The 14821-nt window shown below is 43.1% G+C and overlaps 2 protein-coding genes across 3 annotated transcripts; one reads left to right on the forward strand and one right to left on the reverse strand.

Moving 5' to 3' along the window:
* Nucleotides 1-119: 119 nt before the first annotated feature.
* LOC133479140 (eIF5-mimic protein 2-A) lies at nucleotides 120-11975 on the forward strand. Of its 2 annotated transcripts, XM_061775691.1 has the most exons (12): nucleotides 120-243; nucleotides 1936-2008; nucleotides 2083-2259; nucleotides 2342-2436; nucleotides 3432-3497; nucleotides 3690-3825; nucleotides 3900-4009; nucleotides 4083-4253; nucleotides 4335-4481; nucleotides 4561-4699; nucleotides 11046-11168; nucleotides 11331-11975. In XM_061775691.1, exons 1-12 carry the CDS (start codon nucleotides 181-183, stop codon nucleotides 11360-11362), a joined length of 1332 nt encoding a protein of 443 aa, XP_061631675.1. In that variant the 5' UTR covers nucleotides 120-180; the 3' UTR covers nucleotides 11363-11975. The 2 variants fall into 2 exon arrangements, with proteins under 2 accessions (XP_061631675.1, XP_061631686.1); XM_061775702.1 differs by lacking the exons at nucleotides 120-243; nucleotides 1936-2008 and having other exon boundaries at nucleotides 2182-2259; nucleotides 2342-2347.
* A 176-nt stretch (nucleotides 11976-12151) lies between these two features.
* si:ch211-246m6.4 (transcription factor 15) lies at nucleotides 12152-14467 on the reverse strand. Its single transcript, XM_061775728.1, has 2 exons — nucleotides 13601-14467; nucleotides 12152-12574 (listed from the first exon to the last, which is right to left on the reverse strand). Exons 1-2 carry the CDS (start codon nucleotides 14093-14095, stop codon nucleotides 12539-12541), a joined length of 531 nt encoding a protein of 176 aa, XP_061631712.1. The 5' UTR covers nucleotides 14096-14467; the 3' UTR covers nucleotides 12152-12538.
* Between the last annotated feature and the right edge of the window lie 354 nt (nucleotides 14468-14821).

Consider the following 14821-nt stretch of genomic DNA (forward strand, 5'->3'; position numbering starts at 1 on the left):
CTGGTTCATAACCGTTTTTTATCTGCATTCTTTTCAGTGAGTATTCGCGTCTCCGTTGACTTTGCTGTATGTCACACGTCATCGCCCCCATTAAAGACGGCAAGGCATGTGATACGATGTCGTATATAAAAAATAATAATAATTTAAAAAAAATCGTAGTTCCACGTTGATGTTGCCGTCATGGGCGACGTTCGAAGACTTTCAACTAAACTAGCTAATTTACGGATTTTCCCCGCCTGCCTGGTACGTTGTAAATATTGCTAGACTACACTTCGACTTTTTTTTATTTTCCCCCTGAAGTGGCACTTAAAAATAGAAAAGAAAACCTCGCCATATGAAGTCCGATAGCCGTCAGTTTGGTAGTTTAGATTAACGAGCTCGTTCGAGGGCCCAGCTAACCTGGCTAGCTCAGCGCATGGTAAGGCCCTCAGGTAGCTAACGCTAACAGCTAAAGCCATTTAGTTGGCAAGAGCCAGGTAAATTTAATTTCGACCGTTAATGAAACATGTTTTACTTTTTGTTCATCTCCGTTAGTTTCTTTCGTTATGTTGATGTAACACAGTTTGGTTGTATCTTAGTGGAATGTATTTCCTTTGTTAGCTGTTGTTATATTTAAATGGAATGTATGTTCTTACACCGCAATTTGTTATGCACCTTTAAGTAGTTGTGTTATTAACATTTTCAAAATGCCTTTATATCAAAATACACGTATTTGTTTATTCATTTTTATTAGGGATGTCCCGAGCCAACTTTTTCACTTCCAATCCGTTATTGCAGCGTTCAATTTAGGCCAATAGCGGTCCAATCCAACTTCACCAGTAACCATACATAATTTACTTATTTTTGTAGTATGGGATGTTAGAAAAGGTCTGATCAAGTGATATTACTCAGAGAACAATAATCAGCAACCGTAGGTATGAGGGAAAACTGACCCATTTATTAACCAGTGGCTTACATAAAGTAACTGCTGTGCACGTCTCTACCTCTGAGGGTCAGTGTGGTGCACACAATGAGATACAAACTTGCAGTAACAAAGAAAGTAGAACTCCCGATTGAATATTATTTTAACTCATTTTTCAGAGTTTGAGTGAGTATTGTTATATTGCCAGTTTTTGTTTATCCAGCGTCTATGTACCAAGATTCATCATTTTGAGAGTGATAAGATGAAGTGCCGGAAGTTCGATACAAATTTTCGTTAGCTTGTCAATGGTGTTTTTCATTCATTGTGTGTTAGCTTTGAGATAGCGATTTTTGTGAACAAAAACAAAGAAATGAAGTCTGTGATGTATTTTAACATTCAATAGGTGTAATTCTTTTGTTTTGTTTTAGTTTTACAGTGAACTCCAACCGGAGTGTCAATAAACAACTTTAAGCAAGAAATACTCACTGTTACCCCTCACTAATATGTTAACAGCTTACCAACCTCTTGTTGTCATCATGTGGGCTCTGCCTGCCGTCCAACCGCTGCTGGATAGAAGTGCTGGAGCGGGACATTGAATGGACCGCTTGTATAAGAGTGGTAAAATCTGCGATTTTAGATCCAGTCTTATCCAATCCTTGTTTTTTTGCTGATATCGGACTGATTTCAAAAGGTCGGATCGGGACACCCCCGTGTGTACGTGCTTATATTTACATATATATATATATTAAATTTGTTCGATAGAGAAGTGTTACACATAAAATGAGCCCTCGTTTGTAAGATAAGGGGTAAGGATTTTATGCTACTCTTTATGTTGAAACAACAACAAGGTAATTTGAAAAAAGGTATTACCTTGTGCGAAAAACTGAGAAAAACTTCTGGATCCCTGCTAAATTCATGTACCCCATTTCAGGGTACAAAAATGGCAGAAATGTTTGTGGATTTAGTAACATACCTACCTACCTTAAACAACATTGGGTTTCACACTCCATAAACCTCATCAATTTTTTTTCAAGGTGTCTTTTATGAATAATCAAAAGCAGCAAAAGCCAACGCTAACAGGCCAGCGTTTCAAGACTAGGAAGAGAGGTTGGTGGTACTCCCAATTTGCGCTTCACTTGAGTCTTACTTCTTTCTAACAAGTGCACTCTCCCCCTCCTCAGATGAAAAGGAGAGGTTTGACCCTACTCAGTTTCAAGAAAGTATCGTACAAGGCTTGAATCAAACTGGCACTGACTTGGAGGCAGTTGCAAAGTTCCTTGATGCCTCTGGCGCCAAGCTTGACTACCGCCGTTATGCAGAGACACTCTTTGACATTCTGGTGGCCGGTGGAATGCTGGGTACGTTTTGTGGACGTGTTCTGTGCAGTCTTTGTATTGAACTGATATATTTTTTCTTAATCGCCTTTGCTTTTTGATACAGCCCCAGGTGGCACTCTGTCTGACGACATGACCCGCACAGAGTTTTGCCTCTTTACGGCACAAGAAGACCTGGAGACAATGCAAGCATATGCTCAGGTAAGCATGAAGTGCTGATAAGAACTTGTAAGTAGGGGTGGAAAATTTCCATTATCTGTTACGTTTCAGGTCAATGGAAATGATGGGAGTTTATAGGGATTAACTGGGAGTTGAGGGTACCTTAATTGAAAGGTATCATATTTAAACATAAATATAAACATTTAGTTTTTTCAAAAGTAGACATCCATGCAAAATGGATATGTCTTTGCCCATGTGCGGGAGCAACACAGTTTTTTTTTTTTTTTTTTCTTTTCCCTCTCACTTGAGCAGCAGCATGTGAAGTTCGTACCGCATATTTTTAGCACGCAAAACAAAAAGTTGACCAAGCAACGACTCATAACTTGGAAAAACTGGTGAGTTGGGGCACTTGTTTGTCACGGTACCACTGTACTTGCATGAAATCAGGTTGTTTTAGTCAGGGTTATGCTAATGTTTTCCCCAACTATGGTGAAGTTCGCTTTTCAGCGTAAACTTTCAATTTTGAGAATTCCTGGTTTAAGTTTATATATATACATATATATATTTATACATATATATACACACACGCACACACGGGACGACTGGTTAGAGTGTCTGCCTCACAGTTCTGAGGACCGGGGTTCAATCCCCGGCCCCGCCTGTGTGGAGTTTGCATGTTCTCCCCGTGCCTTCGTGGGTTTTCTCCGGGCACTCCGGTTTCCTCCCACATCCCAAAAACATGCATGGTAGGTAAATTGATGACTCTAAATTGCCCGTAGGTGTGAATGTGAGTGCGAATGGTTGTTTGTTTGTATGTGCCCTGCGATTGGCTGGCAACCAGTTCAGGGTGTACCCTGCCTCCTGCCCAAAGATAGCTGGGATAGGCTCCAGCCCACCCGCGATGTTAGTGAGGAGAAGCGGCTCAGAAAATGGATGGATGGATGTTTCTGATGTTGAAAATTCTTGTAATTTTGCTACCCTACTTGTAAGCGTCATCTCCTGTTGATCAGTGATTACTAGAAATGTTCTCCCCTTAGGTTTTTAACAAGCTGATCAGGCGTTACAAGTACCTGGAGAAGGGTTTTGAGGAAGAGATCAAGAAGGTGAGCACATTTTTTAAAAGCCGAGTTGGTGGTAAATGTATATTGCGAAGGCTGTTGTACAGGTGTGACCATTTAGCATGTCTCAGCACCCGGAGGTGGTGTTGCTTTTGCTAAATGACAACTGCTTGCAAATTAACAATGCTTTTCTGTATTTTTAATGTAACCATTATTTTATTGTGTGAATCTGCATAGTTGCTGCTGTTTCTAAAAGGGTTCACTGAGTCTGAGCGCAACAAGCTAGCCATGCTGACTGGGATCCTGCTGGCCAACGGCAACATATCAGCCTCCATCCTCAGCAGCCTCTTCAACGAGAACCTTGTCAAAGAGGGTAAGGGACTGAGGTGCCGTGCTCACCACTGCTGGTTTGAAATATCCTTGTAACCGCTACTCTCTTACGTTTAGGAGTATCTGCAGCCTTTGCCGTCAAGTTGTTCAAGTCTTGGATCAATGAGAAAGACATCAACTCTGTAGCTGGCAGTCTCCGCAAAGTGGGCATGGACAGCAGACTGATGGTAAAATAAAGATTAGTAAAGCAAAAAAAAATTTCGTCCTGGGTTTTCTGACGCTGCTGCGTCTTCCCTGAAGGAACTTTTTCCTGCCAACAAGCGGAGCTGCGAACATTTTTCTAAGTACTTCACCGATGCCGGGCTTAAGGAGCTGTCTGACTTCGCCCGCAACCAGCAATCCATTGGCGCCCGCAAAGAGCTGCAAAAGGAGCTCCAGGAGCAGATGTCCCGTGGAGACCCACTCAAAGAGGCAAGGCAACCTACCAAGGAGAGAGAATTTCCTGGTTGTTCATCTAATCAGGTTTAACAATGGTCTTCTGCCACGCCACAGATCATTGCTTTCACCAGGGAGGAGATGAAAAAGGCCAACCTCTCTGAGCAGGCCATGATTAGCATTATCTGGACTTGCGTGATGAGCTCTGTGGAGTGGAACAAAAAGGAAGAGCTGGTGACCGAACAAGCCATCAAACACTTGAAGGTTTGTCACTTCCAATGTTCTTTTTTGACCTTGTGCCGTTTGTATGAGGTGATGTGAAGTGAATCTGTCTTCTCCGCAGCAATACAGCCCTCTGCTGAAATCCTTCACCTCCCAGGGTCTGTCCGAGCTCAGCCTGCTGCTGAAGATCCAGGAGTACTGCTACGATAACATCCACTTCATGAAGGCCTTTCAGAAGATCGTGGTGCTCCTCTATAAAGGTTTGCAGCATGCACACAGAACCATCCGAATGGTTTAAGGCCTGCCACACTAAAAAACGTGACTGAATGAGGGGTTCTGCAAGTAGATTTTGAGTAGTCGACGATCCGCTACTAGATTTTGTTTTAAAATTTAAATGCCGTGTGAACGTCGCAGATGAAATGGCAATTAAAAAAGCTATTTGTATCACATTTTCTTTCACAACAAAAAATTTTCAGGGTACCAAGCAAGACCCACCGCTGTACCAATATAGTACAGACATGATTTTATAAAAATTCTTCTACAGTATATTTGTCATATTGTCGCTGTCTGATGGAATCCTAGTGTCTCCATAAAGCACTACTTTTCACGTAATAAAAATGCAGCATATTGCTTGAGGTACCCGTCACGGCAGTTAAAGTTGGCATTATACTTTTATATTGTTATCGTATACTGTTGCGCATCAACACAATACCCCCCAAATTTAAGATCAATCGCTAATTTAATCTGCTAAAAGGATGACCAGTTTAACTACACTATTGTTGATTGGAATGGTATGGACACGATGCTACCACTAGGCATGCAGAGATGCCAACTGCTTCAATTTCTCTGTATTTTACGGGCAGTTGCCCATGCGTTCAGCTTTACCGCATACATCAGAATCATCTTTATTTTGCCATGTATGTCCAAAAAACACACAAGGAATTTGTTTCCGGTAGTTTGAGCCACTCTAGTACGACAACAGACAGTCAATTGACAGAGAATACTTTTGAGACAGTGAGAAAAACACTGAGCAATAAAAAGTTGCTAGTAATCTGGTAATCCCGGTATGTTTTTTTTTTTTTGACAATTGTGCAAAAAAATGCATAGTCTTCTTGCAATTAGGGCGGTTTGAATGACTAAAGGGTTAAATGTTCCGCATACCGAGCAAGTGGGTATCACGTGATGCATCCAATGTGTATGTGTTGAGAGGGCAGGACCACGGAACGCAGTGTCGAGCATTGACGTTGCAGGTAGCCGTTTGCTGCGACGCAACCTCAAATTAAAATTTGAGCAGCGTCACAGTGATGTCAGAAAGCGCATCTAATAGGCGACGGGATGGTGGAGTGATTTCTGAGTGCTATTTTGGTAGCTTTGTACTGTAAATGGCATGGGGGGGGGAAAAGGGAAGTCATAATAAAATGCAGTGTCCCAGGTTCTCCGAGCATTGGGTCATCAGAAAAATTATATGCCAAAACGTCTTAAAGAAGGCACAGCGATTGAGATTTGCACCATGCTGGCTCTATACCATGTTGGTTGGTTGGATAAAAATATAATCCCAAAATATAGATTCATATATGTTAGGGGTGGAACGGTTCACAAAATCACGGTTCGGTTCGTATCTCGGTTTTGTGGTCACGGTTTTCGATTCGGTACAAATTGACGCTTAGGAAAATCAGTTGCCTTGTATAGTTGGATTACAAGTACAATTATGTTCACGCCATTATTGTTAATTGTAATTATTGTTATTACATTTTTATTTACTTATCAGAAATCTATATTTGCTGATCTATATTTGCCAGCAGCATACGGTGACCGGCAGAACAATTAAATGCGCTTCCATTGGAGGGCAAAAGGTACCATAAACGTGTATATACTAGGGTCGTCACAATATTACAATTACGCTGTATTAAAAGTGCCTCGATATCGTCATGGTCTTGTTTTTGTATAAAATAATGAACCGTTGTGCTTACAATTTAATTTGGTTTTTAATTTATTGTACGTAGCCACACTGCTTAGTCAGGCTGCTTAGTCGGGCAGCGCTTCACTTTCTTATTTTAATACATACCCACCCAATTGGACTTGTAACCCATGTGAGTGCATCACAAGAAATACACTGACTGGCAGACTGGGTCACGTGACCGAAATACTGTGTTTTGATGTGTAAGTAATGCGGACAAAACGCCACTGAAAGGTAAAAATATTAGTGATGCACCGAAATGTTTCGGCCGAAAATAGCCCAAAAGTCATTTTTGGTTTTGGACTACCGAAATAACATTTCACATACAGTCCCCTCCAAAAGTATTGGAATCTTCTTTTCCTTTCGGCTTGTCCCTTTAGGGGTTGCCACAGCGCGTCATCCTTTTCCATGTAAGCCTATCTCCTGCATCCTCCTCTCGAACACCAACTTCCCTCATGTCTTCCCTCACGACATCCATCAATCTTTTCTTTGGTCTTCCTCGAGCTCTCTTGCATGGTAGCTCCATCCTCATCATCCTTCTACCAATATACTGACTATTTCTCCTCTGGATGCATCCAAACCATCGAAGTCTGATCTCTCTAACTTTGTCTCCAAAACATCGAATCTTGGCTGTCCCTCTGGTGAGCTCATTTCTAATTTTATCCAACCTGGTCACTCTGAGAGCGAACCGCAACATCTTCATTTCCGCCACCTCCAGCTCTACTTCCTGTTGTCTCTTCAGTGGCACTCTCTCCAAGTCGTCCACCCTTGCTATCTCTTCTCCCTGTAGCCTCCCCCACCCCTCTCATTCATGCACATATATTCTGTCTTACTTTGGCTAATATTCATTCCTCTGCTTTCCAGTGCTGCTTTCCTAACTGTTCCTCGACCTGCTCCCTGCTTTCACTGCAGATCACAATGTCATCTGCAAACATGGTCCACGGGGATTCCAGTCTAACCTCATCTGTCAGCCTATCCATCACCATTGCAAACAGGAAGGGGCTCAAGGCTGATCCCCGAGGCAGTCCCACCTCCACCTTAAATTAGTCTGTCACACCTACAGCACACCTCACCACTGTTCTGCTGCCCTCGTACATGTCCTGTATTATTCCAACATACTTCTCTGCCACTCCAGACGTCCGCATGCAATACCACAGTTCCTCTCTGGCTACTCTGTCATAGGCTTTCTCTAGATCTACAAAGACACAATGTAGCTCCTTCTGACCTTCTCTGTACTTTTCCATCAACATCCTCAAGGCAAATAATGCATCTGTGGTACTCTTTTTAGGCATGAAACCATACTGTTGCTCGCAAATACTCACTTCTGTCCAGAGTCTAGCCTCCACTACTCTTTCCCATAACTTAATTGTGTGGCTCATCCACTTTATTCCTCTATAGTTCCCACAGCTCTGCACATCACCCTTGTTCTTAAAAATGGGCGCCAGTACACTTTTCCTCCATTCCTCAGCCATCTTCTCACGCGCTAGAATTCTATTGAACAAGCTGGTCAAAAACTCCACAGCCACCTCTCCTAGATGCTTCCATACTTCCACAGGAATGTCATCAGGACCAACTGCCTTTTGTGATGACATTCCAAAAGTATTGGAATGGCAAGGTCAATTCCTTTGTTTTTGTTGTATACTGAAGACATTTCGGTTTCAAATCAAAAGATGAATATGAGTCAAAAGTTCAGAATTCCAGCTTTTATTTCAAACTGGCAGCCATTTCCAACAATATCTGTTTTTGAGCAATTGGTAAATAATTGCATTTGGAAAGCCCTTTTTCATCTCCAAAATCAATACTCCCCACCCCTACCCCGTGTCTTGGTATGATGTCAGTGCCAGAAGTGGAGACCAAATTAACAAAGCTGACAGAGCTTTAAAAAAAATACAGGAATATACTTTACCAGTGGTCCCCAACTACCGGGCCGTTTTTTTAAAGGTCCCGATCGGGAAGGTCAAAAACAAAAAAGTGCTCATTTATTACGGTGTCATCAATTAAAAGGGTATGAAAATCGCGCCACCCATCCGGGCAAATTATAGTCCGCTTGTGTCACACGGCGCCCTATGGAGAAGCCTGTCTCGTCATCCATTGGAACTCTTATCAAGCATTTTAGAGGCATTAGTGATGCAATCATTACAACATTGAGCTCACGAAACTCGTTTCTATCGATGGAAATTAATCTGCAAGCACTACCTCGTGGGATGATGTGACTGTCTTCTTCAAAGAGACATTTCACCAGTTAATTTAAAAAAAAAAAAAAGCCTACTAAAATGTTTCATTTTTTTCACTGGTGTTCCTAAAAAAAACAGACTTTGAATTTTGGCAAAAATTAGACTACCATAATATGTAACTTATATAGTTGCATTATTTATCAAGATGGAGGTCCGTCTATTTAGCACAGTAGTTTGGATTATTCTTACACTTTTAATAAAACCGCTTGATTAAAACAATTTACAAGTAGGTAAAAACAAGATGTCCATAGCATACAAGCTCTGGTTGGAAGCCACCATGTTTACGTGTGTAAATGATAACATCACAGCACATTTACGTCAAGACAAAGGCAGCTCGCGCAGATAGAGCGCAGCCCGGCTCAATTCCGATTCTCGGTTTACATGGCCAAATCTTACTAAGCATTTTGGCAAAGGGAATATTCCACCCCTGTGAAACCGAATGAAATTTAATTCGGATTCGGCCTGTTTTTTCTGCAGGAGGTGTTTATATGGAACATTTTCATTCGGTTTCGGCTTCTGAACAGATTATAATCAGAAAAGAATGCTCTATGTAAGCCCACTTATGGAGAGGTGAAGTTACAGTTCTCATGTAGTTGAAGTATCCAATAGATTTAAGAGATTTGGTCTCAAGCGATCAATGTACAACGCTTTAGATTGGTTAAAAAAAAAAAAAAAAAAGTAAATAACAGACCATGTGGGGACTGACCAGTAGTTGGGAAATGATTGTGGGAAAAACTATAAGTTGGACCAAGGTTGGACATCCATCCATTTTCTACCGCTTATCCGGGGTCGGGTCGCAGGGGGAGGAGCTTTAGCAGGGATGCCCAGACTTCCCTCTCCCCAGCCACTTCATCCATCTCTTCTGGGGGGGATCCCGAGGCGTTCCCAGGCCAGCCGAAGGATTTAGTCTCTCCAGCGTGTCCTGGGTCGTACCCGGAACACCTCACCACGGAGGCGTCCGGGAGCCTCTACTCTGAGATCCTCCCGAATGACCGAGCCTCTCACCCTATCGCTAAGGGAGAGCCCGGACACCCTGCGGAGGAAACTCATTTCGGCCGCTTGTATCCGGGATCTTGTTCTTTCGGTCACGACCCACAGCTTGTGACCATAGGTGAGGGTAGGAACGTAGATCGACCGGTAAATCGCAGCTTCACCTTTTGGCTTAGCTCCTTCTTTACCACAACGGATCGATACAAAGTCTGCATCACTGCAGACGCTGCACCGATCCGCCTGTCGATCTCCTGTTCCATTCTTCCCTCACTCGTGAACAAGACCCCAAGATACTTGATACAAGATCTTCCCCCAACATCGGAGCCAACTCGCCACCAGGTGGTGATCAGTTGACAGCTCCGCCCTTCTCTTCACCAGAGTGTCCAAGACGTGCGGCCGCAAGTCCGATAACACGACCAGAAAGTCGATCATCGAACTAGGGGGTCGGGTACAGTGCGAGCTGGGCGGTGGCCGAAGGCGGGAACCTTGGCGATCCGATCCCCGGCTGCAGAAGCCGGCTCTCGGGACGTGGAATGTCACCTCTCTGGCAAGGAAGGAGCCCGAGCTGGTTTGTGAGGTTGAGAAGTTCCGACTAGATATAGTCGGACTCGCCTCCATGCACAGCTTGGGCTCTGGTACCAGTCCTCTTGAGAGGGGTTGGACTCTCTTCCACTCTGGAGTTGCCCACGGAGAGAGACGCCAAGCAGGTGTGGGTATACTTATTGCTCCGCACCTGTACGTTGGGATTCACCCCGGTGGACGAGAGTGTAGACTCCCTCCGTCTTCGGGTGGGGGGGACGGGTCCTGACTGTTGTTTGTGCCTATGCACCAAACAGCAGTTCAGAGTACCCACGCTTTTTGGAGTCCTTGGAGGGGGTGCTGGAGAGCGCTCCCGCTGGGGACTCAATCGTTCTGCTGGGGGACTTCAATGCTCACGTGGGCAATGACAGTGAGACCTGGAAGGGCGTGATTGGGAGGAACGGCCCCCCCGATCAGAACCCGAGCGGTGTTCTGTTATTGGACTTCTGTGCTCATCACGGATTGTCCGTAACGAACACCATGTCCAAGGTTGGACAGTGATGATTAAAAAGAAAGCATGGAGAGTTTGTCACCAGAATACAAGAGTGCAGTCAATTAATGAATTGATGGGGCTGTCATTGACAACAGCCTCTCAAATATCCACACACTCCTTTATTGTCACCTGTTTTTTGACAATTGCGTCATGTTGTGTGTGTTTCAATGAAATATGTAGCGCCTCAAAATGTTTCCCGACAAGAACACCAAGGGTGGCAGTTTTTACTTTGCAGCAAGTCATTGTTGTCCATTTCAGTGTCATCTGTCTGTGCAGCGGCCTAAAAGGCTTCTTGTTGCATCCAGCCAGCAACTGCAGCTTCAACACAGTTTTACCTTTTTTCTCTTTCTCAGCGGATGTGTTGAGCGAAGAAGCCATCCTGAAGTGGTACTCTGAAGCCCACCTCGCTAAGGGGAAAAGTGTATTCCTCGATCAGATGAAAAAGTTTGTGGAGTGGTTGAAGAATGCAGAAGAAGGTGAGCGAGCAAAGTGGCACTAAATTAATTTAGAGAATGTAGGCAAGTCCTGATCAGAATAGAGTGTCACCTGCAAGATGCAACTCCAGCAGAGACAGATATTTATTTTTATTTGGTGTTGAGATCATTCAAGTCATTCAATTGTTGACTTCCCCCACACAGAGTCTGAATCGGATGAAGAGGAAGCGGACTGAAAACCTAAGACGCCAGATGAGCCCCCCCTGCATACCCCTCCTATATTTTTTTTTTATTATTATTTTTTTTTTTTTTAAATAAAAACCAATAGAAAATGTGTGGTAGAATGTCAATGCCCGTCTGACGCCTCTACCTCCTGGTATAGTTCCCTCACAACCTGCACATGTTATTTTAGAACATTTTTTTTTTTAAAGGGCTCTGTTCTCCTTTATAACTGTTGGTGTTGTCCTCTTCAGTTTTCGCTCTTGTAGTGCCCTCTAATTTGGACAGCAAACATTCCATGCTATCTTGTGGCCTCTGCTCGCTCCAGTCTGTACTTGGGATTCACAACAATTTACCACAAGACTGTGAGGCCAACTGACAAATTTTTGCCAAAGTTTTTTTCTTTTCTGCCCCTTTAGTTTAAACTTGGCATAGATAATTTTGGCTTGTGCTCACTCAAACTGCCTTCCTGCTCCAACCTGTCCCGTGTGTTGTGGTCACACTGGTTACTCCGTTGAAAGACACGCCCCATATATTGCCTCGCCAGCAGTCAGATTATTGGTTTGTACTTTCTTTAATCTGATGTAAACCAATTGACTTTTTTATGAAATAAAGCTTATTGAAATGGTAGCATGTGTTAGTTGTTGAAAGAAACATTCTAATGGTGACTCACAGCACCACTGATGTGAGGAAGTTTTTCATCACGCAACATGATCTCTCTCAGTTTCTGCACATCAAATTAACGGAATGATGACACTTATGGTACAAAAATATTTATTTTGCAGAAAATATTTTGATGTGCAAAGGTATCACGCCACAATATGTTACACATTTGATGTTGAGGTAAACATGTTTGAGGTAGTGCAACATTTCTTTGGAGGGTTATACATTGTTCTAAATGCACAATTTTAAAACACTGTCTGAAAGGGCCTTGTGTAGCATAGAAGTAATGTGAATTGTGCAAAATATTGCAGATATTTGATAGTTACACTTCCTGCAGAAGTTATAGGGGCTTGGTGTGGCCAAAATAGTGCAACCGTACACAGGCTTAGGTTGCAACTCAACCAAAACAGGTTGGTTCACAGGCACAAACCAAAGTGCTTTCCAGTTTTTTTTTTTCTTCAAAACTAAGAACAAATATTAAATATGTACAAATGTAAACGTGCGCGACCGCTTCATGTAGTTCTGTGGATTTACACTTTAGTTGACCTCTTCCTGTCGTCTCTGAGCTGCAGAGACAAAAAAGGTAATTGTAATTAAGTGAAAACCAGCGGAACTTTTGAGTCACATTGTACTTAAAATGTAAGAATTAGTTGACAACAATGTAGTCCACTGTAAGATACAACAAGCAAGCCACCTGGGTACTCTTGTCAAATAAAATGTTGCAGCATTTAACTGAATCTTGTTAATATTGATAGATAATGGATAAAGTGCAAATTCAGAGTATTAATCTAACTAGTCATATTTTAAAATGTTTTTGTTCATTCCACTTGGCTTCAACAACTCGGGCACCTTTAGGGAAAATCGAGCAAGATCCACAGAATTGTCTGATGAAACGCAGTGGTGAAAAGTAAAAAAAAAAAAAAAAAAGTTGCAAATATTTCCTTACTGTACGTAAGTAGATGTTTCAGGTATCTACTTGAGTATTATTTTTAATACCTTTTAGTTCCAACATTTGAAAAACATCTGCTTTTTTACTATTTGCCAACATAGGCTTGTTGGGTTTTTTTTGTTTGTTTTTTTCAACCTGTGCTGATGTAAAAAAAATAATAATTTTTTTACTAGACAGGAAACTTAAATCGCAATTTAGATTTTAAGAGGCAGAAAAGGGCACAACAGCGACATGAAGTAATTTGAAACCGGGGGCATTACCGACCATGAGGCAAAATACAATCAGAGAAGCAAGATATTCCCCGGCCATGACCTTGTTTAAGACAATTGTTTGACGTCGCCAACAAAAATAATTCATGGTGACTGTGTTGTCTCGTGCGAGCCTAAAATCCATCATGTTTATGTTATTCTGGAATTCTCTGTGAAATCTGTATCATAGTTATCGTAACGTATATAATTAACAGTAGAGCTTCATATTTCACTTTTGTACGTTTCAGTGTAGTTTTTTTTTTTTTTTTTTTTAACTTGTCTTAGTTTATTTCTACAAAAGTTATTACTACACTTCTACTTAAGTCCAGTGACTGAGTAGCTACTTTTGCCACCTATTTTGAAGCCTCCCAATTTGGTTGGTCCACGTCACTGACCTGCTTCCTCTGGTTGCTCAGACAAAAGGTGCAGATGGCCCGGAGCGGCGGCGCGCTCCGTTGTGCGGGGCCGTGCACGCCGGCAGCCTGGTGGCGGAGGCACGCCTGCCCGTCGCGCTTCTCCTCCCCTAGCATCAACACGTTGGAAAGGTGTGAGATGTAGCTGCACGCTAGACGCAACGTCTCCACCTTGGAGAGCTTCCTATCGGCAGGCTCGGTCGGGATGAGTGTACGCAGCGTGGTGAAGGCCGTGTTGACACTGTGCGTCCTGTCCCGCTCCCTCGCGTTGGCCGCCTGCCTCTGTTTACTCACACCAAGTGGAAGACGCCCTTCTCTGCCACGTCTCCACCTTCTCCATCGCCTGGCCGGCTCCGGCTCCTTTCCGCGGTGAGGGCTGCAGGCGCCGGTGGACTTTCCGTCCGATCCGCTCTCGCTGTCTCTGTCCTCTGGGTCGGTCGCGAAGCAGTCTGTGCGCTCGCCGCTTGCGGACTTCATCCTGGCAGCCTGACGTGTGAGCGTGGCGTGCACATCACTTTATCCTCAGGGTGAAAATAGCACCGAGTGACCGAGCAGCTGCACCTGATCCGGTGACTGAGGGGTCCGCTCCGGATCAGCATAGCATTACTACTGAATGACGGCTGCTTTGTGGGTCGCCAGCCCACCATGGAGAAGGGGGGACAGGTGGAACGTGCAGTAAGAGGAAGAGGTGGGGGATGGTGCGGGGGTTGACACCAGTTGTGCTGGAGATGCAGGTTTATGTTTGGCTCGATTTATCAGTGGTGGAAGGTAATGAAGTACAAATAATGATACGAGTTAGGTATTTTTCCAATTTTACCCTCTACATTTGAAAACATCTGAAGTTACTTTATCAAAACAGGCCACTGGTAGTTTAGTGGTAACCTACATGCTTCTGCTTCACATGCAGATAATGTTGGTTCGATTCCCGGTAGCTCAATACCGAGCAACTGCTGATCCAAAGCCAAGGTAACAAAAAAACTGTGTAGGTTACAAAAGGAAGTGTATTATGCATAAAAATGGCAGCTTTGTTCACTTACTCTTAATACTTTTTAAAACCTCTGCAGATGATGACACAATGTAAAAAAAAAAAAATTGAACCCTTTGGAATTTACATTTCTGCAGAAATTGGTTGTAAAATGTAGTCTGATCATCTCAAGAATAAACAGTCTAATACAAAAATAACTAGGGTTTATTTTTTTATCG

Source organism: Phyllopteryx taeniolatus, chromosome 1, assembly GCF_024500385.1.
Source record: "Phyllopteryx taeniolatus isolate TA_2022b chromosome 1, UOR_Ptae_1.2, whole genome shotgun sequence".
NCBI lineage: Eukaryota > Metazoa > Chordata > Actinopteri > Syngnathiformes > Syngnathidae > Phyllopteryx > Phyllopteryx taeniolatus.